Here is a 10,523-nt window from a genome sequence, read left to right as displayed (position 1 = left end):
GACCTGGAGGTGCCCACGCTTCGGCTTCAGGGAAGGAGGAACGCCACTCGGGTGAGGCGTGAACCCCGCAGCAGTGCATGCTGGGACCGCCTCTTTAGGGAAAGCGCGGGAGCCGTAAAAGTACGGGTCCCGAGAGGTTGATCGCGCTCTGCGCTCAAAACCGTGGTGGTATCTCAGGTACAGACCGAACCCTGCAGTAGGCTGGGAGTCAGTTTAAATAGTCTCTTCCCTCTGCTCGAGGGGCCACGGTTGTGTCCCCGCCGTGGGAGACACCTGCAGAGGTCACTTTCTGGAATTAGGTTGTTGGGCCCTGCAGACCTACCTGCGACAAGTTCCACACCTGCAGGGGCTCCTGTCGGAGTCTGTACCACCGGGTCATAAGAGCACCCTTGTAAAGGGTGTGCGGAGTAAGTGAGAAATGCCCGTACTGAGTGTTTAGTAAGGAGTTGGCATGTAGGTGTCGGTGTTTAATTGTTAATTAGGGCTTGTGAGTTTGGTTTTGGGGTGTGTGTGTGATGGTTCGGCATGTTTTGTTTTTGCTTTCAGATACAGATAATGTGTGTGTGGTTGTCGGGGTGTTTTTGTTTTCAGAGACAAAGGCAAGCTAACCTCAACCTGGCGTCCTGTCTCAGCCCCAGGAATAAACGAGTCTCCTGGCCTATGCCACCAGGCCTTGTTATGTTACTTCAGACTAAAAGTTTAGGGAGTCTAGTCCCAAACGGCCGACACTGTGACATGTAACGAATGCTGTATAATTTTGATGAATTTTTCTTGGGAACGATTTATCTCCAAACGTCAGAAGTTTAATGTATGCACATTTGCTGTTTGTTCTTGTGTGGCTTTTCACTTTGATGGTTTGAGTATATTAAAACATACTAAATCTAACACCACTTTTTGTTTGTTTGTTTTTAGATAATACAGCATGCTTGTATGCTGTACAGACTAGAGAAAAGTAAGAGGGAAAAGACTAAACATGAAGCCATTTCTGACCATCTGCAGGCAGCTAAGAAGTTTAAACGGATTTTCTGTGAAACCAAGCCCTCTTGTGAGTTTCTCCACTTCCCCTTATTTGTGTGGTCAGAAGAAAAAAAACTCTTACGAAGCAGTAGACCAAGCAAAGTACTCTCGTTTAGTACGGTCTGTGTTGTCCAGAGGCCCAGTCCAGACCCCAGAGTCATTGTTCCAGGAAGATGATATACTCTACGGTCCTGTGAGCAAGCATAAGGCCCCAGAGCAAGAGCAGCTGGCAAGAGTTCCACAGAACTGGTTTCCTATCTTCAATGAGGAGAGAAACGTGAAGCCACATACAAGTGCTTCTGCGGGCCCTTTGAAGATCCCTCTGCAGAGAAATGTGACACCCAGTGTGACTCGAATCCTTCAACAGACCATGACACCAGAACAGAGTTTCTTTTTGGAGAGGTGGAAACAACGGATGGTTCTGGAGCTGGGAGAAGATGGATTTGCAGAATATACTAAAAGTAATTCTCTTATTTCTAGTTATGTGTGGTCACTGGTTTTTAGGGTATAGAACATTCCTGTCAAAAGAGTGAGGCTTAAAAAACAACTTACTGAAGGACTACTTTCAAATAGCATTAAATAGCATTTCATGTCTAAAAGGCCAAGTTCTCAGCACAAAGGACATTTATTTGCCCAGGAGGGCAGAGAAAAACACAGGAGAAGGGACGGAGAAAGGGAAGAGAACAAGAAAAAGGGGACAGGGATATTTGTCCAGGAGAGACAAAGGACTGCCTCTGGATAGAGGATCGACAGGTGTGACACCTAGAAAAATGACAGTTTATAAACGCACAGGGGGAAACTCTGTGTTAGGGTGAGGTGTTTAGTTTTAATTGAGCACGTTAATTAGGTGAGTCAAAGGGGGCTTCTAATTGTTGGACTTTGGTAGTCATCCTTAGGAGAAGGAAGAGGCCAAATAAGGGACGAGACCTTGGTGGCTAGCTTTAGGAATGTAATCTAATGGTTTTCAGCAAGGCAGAGGGAATGGGAGAGAAGGGCAAGGCCTTCCAAAGCCATGCCTACCATACTTGAGCTGGCCTAACTGTTTTTACGGGGGGGGGGGGGGAGTACAGAGACCAAGTAATCTGACAAGTGTGCATAAAATGCATTGGTTTGTAAACAAACTACAGATTCTTTTTGTTTGGTTTGTTTTTTGAGATAGGGTTTCTCTGTGGACAGTCCTGCTGTCCTGGAACTCACTCTGTAGAATAGGCTAGGCTTGAACTCACAGAGATCCCCCTGCCTATACCTCTTGAGAGCCACCACCACCCGGCAGGCAAACTATGAATTCTTTTCCATCTCTTGACAAAAGTCTAGTTTTTTAATAGTTTTTTTCCCCCTCAGAATCTAATTATTACCCATTGTTTTGCTTATCATTGTCAGTTGACCAGTAAGTTTAAAAACTGGCCACAAGCCAGAACATATAATCCCCGCTTATATTTTGACTAATTGGACTGATCAGACATACTTGACTAGAAACTGGTTAAACTTTTGCCTTTGTTTTGTTGTTTTGTTTGTTTATTTTGTTTTGTTTTTCAAGACAGGGTTTCTCTGTATTGCTTTGGAGCCTGTCCTGGAACTAGCTCTGTAGACCAGGCTGGCCTCAAACTCACAGAGAGCTGCCTGCCTCTGCCTCCCAAGTGCTGGGACTAAAGGCGTGCGCCACCAACACCCCGCTGCCCTTTACTTTCTTGTTTTTAAATTTTTTACCAGTTCTTAGAGACTTTTGCATAATGTGTTTTGATCATATTGAACAACAGCCTTCGACTCTTGACTTGTTAGAGAGGGTAGCTTCCTTAAAGCAGGTCGTTTTAAGCCAGGCACATACCTTTAATCCCAGCACTAGTGTGGTAGAGGCAGGCAGATAGACCTCTGTGAAGTCAGCCTGGTCTGCAGAGCGATTTCCAGAGCTACATAGTGAGACCCTGTCTCGAAATAAAGCAAGATCTTTTTAAAAATAGACTTTTGAACCAGACATGCTGGTGTGTGCCTATAGTCTCTTTCCTCGGGAGATTGCGGGATAATCATGTTTGGGCCGGTCTGGACTACATAAGGAGATATAGACCCTGATGATGATGGTAGAGCTGGGAGGTGGGAGTGAACAATTGGCATAGGAGAATGAACTGTTCTCAGAAGGATTATATAGATGTCTTTGGTTAAAACTGGGGCTTACATAGACATTCTTTTGTTTCCCCAAGAATATTGTATGTACCCCTAGTGATATGAACACTTTTATTTTAAGATTATTGTCCTTATTTTTAGATAGGAAGAAAGTACCAAAATAGTGTAAACATGTAATTATGTAGGTGGTTCCTGGATATGCAGAAATGAGTAAGGCGTTGCTTTATAACATTCTTCAGCTGTGAGGGGCCATGATTATATATGCCAGGTGTGCCTTCTAATGATTGATAACTACTAAACTGTTTCAGTTGTCAGAAATCCTAAAATTATTGATAAGAAATGTAAAAGCAGCCTCAGCAAGATGGCTCCACAGAGGAGACTCTTGCTCCCCAGAATTCACACTGTAGAGAGAACCATTTCTGTCAAGTTATCCACACATGAGTGCATACATACACACATACAAAACTCTAAAATTAACTAAATATTTTTAAAAATGAGAGACAGAAACTGCTAGGCCATATAGATAAGCCTGGGGACCTGCTTGATAAAGGAGAAAGCTTCTGTATGGAGCTGAATGAGCTGACTGTCGGCATTAGGCTAAGGCTCTGCTGTGTTTCTCTGTTAATGTGTACTTTAAGCAATGAGCAAATTCACTTTCAAGTAAGGGGATAATCATATGTGGATTCATGCAATGGTAGAAGAAAGGAAACTGACCTTAATGGTGGGATCCTTCTGTCTCCTCCCAAGTGCTGGGATCACAGACACACATCATGCCCAGTTAACCTGTTCTTAAATTTTGTAAGTTGAATCATGTTTAATGTTTTCTGAGCCTAAAATTCATGGGATCCTTAGGTCTAGATGTTCATGGTTACATATATGTGAAGAATATATGTGAAGAATCTGGCCAGGATAGGTCTGTGGCTGGGAATTACCTATTTGCGTGGCAATGGATGAAGTAATTTTTTATTATTATTTGGTAACCCCGGTGGTTAAACTTATGGCCTTGTGTATGTTAGGCAAGTGCTCTGTTACTTAACTACCCCCTCCTGTTTTTAACAAGTTTTTCTTCTGATTCATTTAGTTTGTAGGCTAACGCGGCATCTCTTTAAATTTTAATTCCATCAGGGTTCAATTTCATGTAGGCCTTTCACATACAGATAACTTTACAGGGCCAAGAATGTGTGGAGTAAAATATTTTACCTCCTAAATTGAATTTCATTTAACTCTCCAAGTAATTTCCCAGATGCATTTTATGTAGAAATGGCCTTTCAAAAGTCTTTGTGAATTTGACAAACAGTATGGTTTGTTATGACCCTGTGTGGATGAGATTGTTTTCCTTACTTTGTGTCTGTTTGCAAGCTTGTGCCTCTGTGTGTATCTAAATCATGCCCCCTGGACTTAGCTCCTTGCTCTGCTAGGAAGATACTTGTACCAGGGTACTCTTGCTTTGGGAAAAATAACAGGACAGCCTAGGCTAGTGGGGAAGCCACATTCATTATCTTGCTGAGTTGTGTGAAAATTAAGTAATGGCACTACCTAGCCTAATAGTGCACCCTCTTTCTCTTTTCTCCTTTACCAATGATAAGTGACAATACAGCATTTCTTGTGTTTATTAAATGTTTGTGCTTCCTTTTCTTAATCTATAAGAATATAAGGAGGGTTAGGGAGATGGCTTATCCGTGCCTGCTAGGCAAACATTGTCACTGTAGCCTTAATCAAGGCTCTATTAAGGTCTACTAAGGGAAAGCTATTTCATTTTGCTCACGGGTATGAAATCTCCCTCCGGCCTGGATAGAGACCTAATATTACAACCTACCCAAAAGGGAAGAACTTATCCAGTTTGATTGGTCAGTCAGCCTGACTAAGGGACCACTCCTCAGGAAGGTATATTCACACAACACTATGCTAAGAGATGAAAGGAATAATTACCCTTTAATGAAGCCCCTGGTGTCCATGCAGTAGCCACTGAGCCACTTTAGATTTGCCTGACTCCAAATTATGAATTTTCCTTTTTTATTTGTGTGTGTGTGTGTGTGTGTGTGTGTGTGTGTGTGTGTGTGTGTGTGTGGCTGGCTGGCTGGCTGGCTGGCTGGCTGGCTGGCTGTGTTTTGGACACTGACCAGAGCCTATGTATGCATTTTTCTGGTACTATTGGCTTTTCACTCTTTCCACATGACTGCTTGCCAAACCTCCATGGCTATCTCAGAAAGGAATAGTTGTCTCCCTCCTCTGAGCAGCTGCCAAGATTTACAACTTGTAAATGGAGAGATGCTTAGTATTTTAGAGGCCCTGCTGCTCTTCCAGAGGACCCAGGTTGGATTCTCAACACCCATGTGGTGGCTCACAACCACCTGTATGTAATTCCAGTCCCAGGAGTCCCAGTGCCCCTTTCGGGCCTCCATGGGCAACAGGCACACACGTGTGGTACTCAGATACACATTTAGGTGAAACACTCTTATACATTAAAGTAAGAGAGAAAGAAATTATAGCTTACCTCCCCTGTGGTTTTTTTTCAAAAATATTTTGTGAAGATAAGCCAGACATGGTAACATATGCTTTTAATCCAAGCACTTGGGAGGCAGAGGCAGGCAAATCTCTGTGAAGTCAAAACCAGCCTGTTCTACATAGGAAGTTCCACAACAGCCAAAGCTAATAGTGATCCCCAGGAGAGTGGGGTTGGGTGGGGTGGGTGAGTTAAAATGCATTCTTGGGTTTCATAGGAAACTGAATTTTGCTAGGCATAGTTATATATTCCAGTGCATGATGTTTAAGAGGAGCATATATATGTTGAAGGCCAGCCTATAATGCAAACAAGACCCTGTCTGCAAAAACAAAAAAGAATGAGAATTTGTATCTAGGGGTTGCTATTTAGAGATAACTATGGGGCAGGAGAGATGGCTCAGAAGTTAAGAACACTGGCTATTCTTCCAGAGGTTCTGAGTTCAATTCCCAGCAACCACATGGTAGCTCACAACCTTCTATAATGAGATGTAATACATAGTAAATAAATCTTTAAAGAAATTGTTTAAAGATAACTTGTGTATATATATATATATATATATATATATATATATATATAAAAATTTTGGTTTGGTTTTGGTTGTTCAGTTTTCATTTTCCTTGATTTTCTCTTTAGATATCTTCTTACAAGGCAGACAATTTCATGAAGCCTTGGAAAGCATACTCTCACCCCAGGATAACTTAAAAGGGACAGAAGAGCACCTGCAATGTGGCTATATCAAAAGTGTCCAGCATATTTTGAAAGAAATCAATGGTGTGCAAGCTCTGGAAAGTGCTGTCCAGCACGAGGCCTTGAAGTACATAGGGCTGCTGGACTGTGTGGCTGAGTTCCAGTAAGTACGAGAATGTTTCCATCATAGTGAGCAATTCAGAGATGTCCACGGGCAGCTGTCTCGTACATCACTTCAAGACGTGCCTGAGGAATTGTAGCCTCCACCTTTTTAAAGTAACAAAGAAGTGGGAATAGAGCAGAAGGTGGGAGAGATACAGCAGGGAAAGCTGTGTATCCCTGGCTGTGCCGATAAGAAAATCAAAGTGGGGGAAGGTGTGCTTTTCAGTAGCCCTAGCATGCTCCCTTCTCCCTTCTCTCCAAGAAAGATGCCAGCTGCTGGACCCAGTTGATTCCTGCCTGCTCTTTTGTGTTCCTTTTTAATCAGTGTTTTATTTTAGTTTCTACATCCCCCCCCCTTTTTTTTTTTTTCCTGTTTTGACTTAGATTGTACAGTGATCTGTTGGCCCTGAACATCAGCACTCTTCCTGGCTTCCAGGCAATGGCTGATATGATAAGGCCACTACTGATTCTGGGTTGCTGCTGTTACTGTTTTCCCCAGTCATTCCAGATTCTGGGGGTGGCTGTCTTCTGCAGATAGCCCATTCCAAATGAAGCCTCTAAGCAAAAACAGGATGGGGGGGGGGGGGAAGAGTGTGGAACCTGTGTACATGATATCTGAACTTTTGACTACATAGTTTTTTGAGACAAAGATCTCACCATGTAGCCCTGGCTGTCCTGGAACTCACTCTGTAGACCAGGCTGGCCTTGAACTCAGAGACCAACCTGCCTCTGCCTCCCAAGTACTGGAACTAAAGGTGGGTGCCACCATCCCCAGCTTCCGAACTTAACTGACATCATTTCTGTCCCTGACTTATTTCAGTCAGCACACTGTCCTTTATCCATCTATATTGTCCCAAGCGACAGAATTGCCTTCTTCTCTTCTTTTTTGTTGTTATTTGTTTTTTTGTTTGTAGAGGCAGTCTCTCTCACCACGTAGCCTTCACTGACCTAGAACTCACTATATAGATCAGGCTGGCCTCAAACTCATGGAGATATGCCATCGTCTGCCTCCTGAGTACTTGGATTAAAGATGTGTTTCACCAAGCCTGGGCCCTTCACTCTGTTTTGAATGTTCACAGTGGGTATAGTATACCAGAATGGGTGGAGTAAGGAAGTGTCTGTCTACATCTTTAGGCGAAGATCCATGTCTCCTTACTTAAATGTTTACATATCATAGGTTCCTACTGATTGAACCTCAGCTTTTATTTTGAAGTGCCATAATGTGTAATCATTACGAGTCCCTTATTACTGATATATTGTTCTTCAAAAAAAGTAACCAAGACCATGATAGGTGTAATTTCAGTTACTGTCAGCTGTTAAAGTAGAAGAATCCAGGGAAATCCCAAGGAATAAAGAGAATTATTATTTGAACTTCCAAGTGTGCTTCCTACTCCTGAATAGCTTTGTATATAACAATGCTGAGCCTATCCAGTCCTATCCATCATGGCTTTTCCCCCTAAGGCAAGAACCCACCCTGTAGCCAGGCTGCCTTTGAACTCAGGCTCCTCCTCCTGCCTCCATATCATAGTTGTGAAGACCATGCCTGTCATGCTTTTCTAACCCTAAGAAATAAAGCCTCTTTTTTTGGAAGTGGGGGATAGAAACAAAGTACATTAAGAGACAAAGGAGAAGAGTTAACTTAATAGCTTTTTTAATGTTTCAGGGGATTTCCGTTTCCTATCTGACAACAACCATGGGAGTTTGCTCTCCCAGGCATTCAACTTGGGTTATCAGGCTTGGCAGCAGGCGCCTTTAACCACCTCCACCCCCACCCAACTCCACCCACACACACACCCCAGCCATCTCGCTGGCCTGAGTTTTTCAGTTTGAATTGTTACTTACAAAGACTTCCTCTGGATTCTCCTTAGAGGCAAGCTGTGTGTGATTGATTGGAAGACATCAGAAAAACCAAAGCCTTTTATTCAAGATACATATGACAACCCACTACAAGTTGTGGCGTACATGGGTGCTGTAAACTATGATGCCCACTACAGTTTTCAGGTCAGAACCTTGAGCTCCTGCTTGATAGGCTTTTGTGTGTGTTTTTTGGGTTTTACTCTTGGTTTACAACACTGCTGACTGTTCCTTAGGGTTCTCTTGCCTCCAGAGCACTTCTTCCCTTCCTGGGCAAGTCTGCCACTCCCATTCTTGCTTAATGAGCACAGTCCAGTCTTCAGTGTTTTATCTGCCATCTTCTGTGTCCTGGTGCAGTCTCTAATCAGCTCATCTTAGAAACTGATTTGGAGGTACCATTATAGAGTGCTTAGCACTGGCTGGTTTGCCCTGGAACAAGAGAGAATACTGGAGCTGTGCTGTGTTCTTTTCTAGGTTCAGTGTGGCTTAATTGTGGTGGCCTATAAGGATGGGTCCCCTGCCCACCCTCATTTCATGGATGAAGAGCTCTGTTCCAAGTACTGGGCCAAGTGGCTTCTTCGACTAGAAGAATATACAGAAAAACAAAAAAATCAGAGTATTCCAAAGCCGGACTAGAGGCCAGAGTATTACTTGGGAAGGTTCAGCGAATTCGAGAATTATGTTAACACAAACTGAAGATGTAATATATTGCTACTGAGAAGCCAAGAAGTCCAGAAGTCAGCATTTGACCAACTGTACTATCTTTATTTCCTACCTGAGAACAGGGCACACAGGATTGGCAGTCACCTTGATGAATTTTGAACTCTCTTGCACGTCTTTTTTGTGTTCCTGGCAAGTTGCCTTGTCTTTGAATTGAGATCAGAAGGCGGTGAAGCTTCATGTACCAGGCAGATCCCCAAAGTTCTCAGGGAAGGGAGGGGTCATGTACTGCCCGAGTGTATAGAAAGAGCACATCAGCCATCACCACTGTAATAGATTCCTAAAAGGTGCTTTATACAGTAGGACTCATATCATTAGGGGGAAACTTCTTAACATTGAATTCATTCATATGTGAGTATTTGGCTCAGCAAACCTGGCTGCCCACAAAGCTGTAACATTGACCAGATCCTTTTCCATACCAACTAAGCCCAGCAGTAGTAACCATTGTCAGGGTTTTAATATCAGTTTTTGGTGTCATTCAGCAGGCGTTGTACTAGAAAAAAATACTGTCACAGGATTTTTCGGCTAAGAGCAATACTGGTGTAATATATTCCCCCCTGTGTTTGATAGGTAATCATTGGTTGCCTTGGATTTGGGGAGGTTAAATAAATGCCATTATTTCCCTGGAGGAAGGTTTTCCTTTTTTTTGTATTTTTTTTTTTTAAAGACAGGGTTTCTCTGTGTATCACTGCCTGTCCTGGAACTCACTCTGTAGACCAGGCTGGCCTTGAACTCACAGAGATCTGCCTGCCTCTGCCTCCTAAAAAAAGAAAAGGTAACTAACCGACTCAACAGTTAAATGCTTCCTGCTTTCAGAGGACCAGAGTTTGGTCCCCAGCGCCCATGTCTGGCAGCTCACAGCTGCCCGTAACTCCAGGCCCAGGGGACCCAATATCCACTTCTGAACTCTGAGGGCATCTGTACTCATATGCATACACATAAATAATGAGCTTTTAGTTTTTGTTGAGACAGGCTTTCTCTGTGTACCTCTGGTTGTCTTGGAACTCACTCTGTAGACCAGGCTAGTGTTGAGTAAGAAGCTTTTTTTTTTTTAAGAAAATAAGAGTAATAAAGTATTTTGTTTGTTCTTATTTAAATGTGTATTTTTTGTGGTGCTGGGATCAAACTCTTGGCATGTGCTGGGCATGTGTGTCTAATCCTTGTACTTTGTTTTTAAGTCCACAATTTTACCACCAGCCCAGTAGCTTACTGAGTTCTATATGATAAAAGAAGGTGTTCTAAGTGAGCTCTCAACCATAGTTCCCTGACAAAGTCAGTAAGATGCAGATAGAGAAATATGTTAGGTTCACTAAAGGAAGTGAACCAAGGAAATATAAAATGATTGACTTAAATTATAGGTCTGGGTAGCCAACAGTGATTCATTCCAGAGAATGCAGAAGCTGGATGCTTGTCAGTTCCTGTCAGAGTGGAAAGCCTCAAAGCCCCCTGGAGAGTCACTGTG

The 10,523-nt window shown here is 43.0% G+C and overlaps 1 protein-coding gene across 1 annotated transcript; it reads left to right on the top strand.

The window, feature by feature from the left end:
- Positions 1 to 48: 48 nt before the first annotated feature.
- On the top strand, positions 49 to 9,686 carry Mgme1 (mitochondrial genome maintenance exonuclease 1). The gene is made up of 5 exons (XM_051183254.1): positions 49 to 177; positions 913 to 1,478; positions 6,272 to 6,488; positions 8,356 to 8,488; positions 8,816 to 9,686. The coding sequence occupies exons 2-5, from the start codon at positions 974 to 976 to the stop codon at positions 8,975 to 8,977; spliced, it is 1,017 nt and encodes a 338-aa protein (XP_051039211.1). The 5' UTR covers positions 49 to 177; positions 913 to 973; the 3' UTR covers positions 8,978 to 9,686.
- Positions 9,687 to 10,523: the final 837 nt, after the last annotated feature.

Source organism: Phodopus roborovskii, unplaced genomic scaffold (assembly GCF_943737965.1).
Source record: "Phodopus roborovskii unplaced genomic scaffold, PHOROB, whole genome shotgun sequence".
NCBI lineage: Eukaryota > Metazoa > Chordata > Mammalia > Rodentia > Cricetidae > Phodopus > Phodopus roborovskii.
Note: the sequence above shows the minus strand (reverse complement) of the source record. Positions and strands in the feature narration are given on the sequence as shown.

What these genes read in the sequence shown, in the direction of transcription:
- Mgme1 (XM_051183254.1), top strand. Translation starts at nt 974, where the DNA reads ATGAAGCCATTTCTGACCATCTGCAGGCAGCTAAGAAGTTTAAACGGA. An exon ending in ATTTGCAGAATATACTAAAA is followed by an intron (nt 1,479 to 6,271) that starts GTAATTCTCTTA and finishes TTTTCTCTTTAG; the next exon opens with ATATCTTCTTACAAGGCAGA. An exon ending in ATGCCCACTACAGTTTTCAG is followed by an intron (nt 8,489 to 8,815) that starts GTCAGAACCTTG and finishes GTTCTTTTCTAG; the next exon opens with GTTCAGTGTGGCTTAATTGT.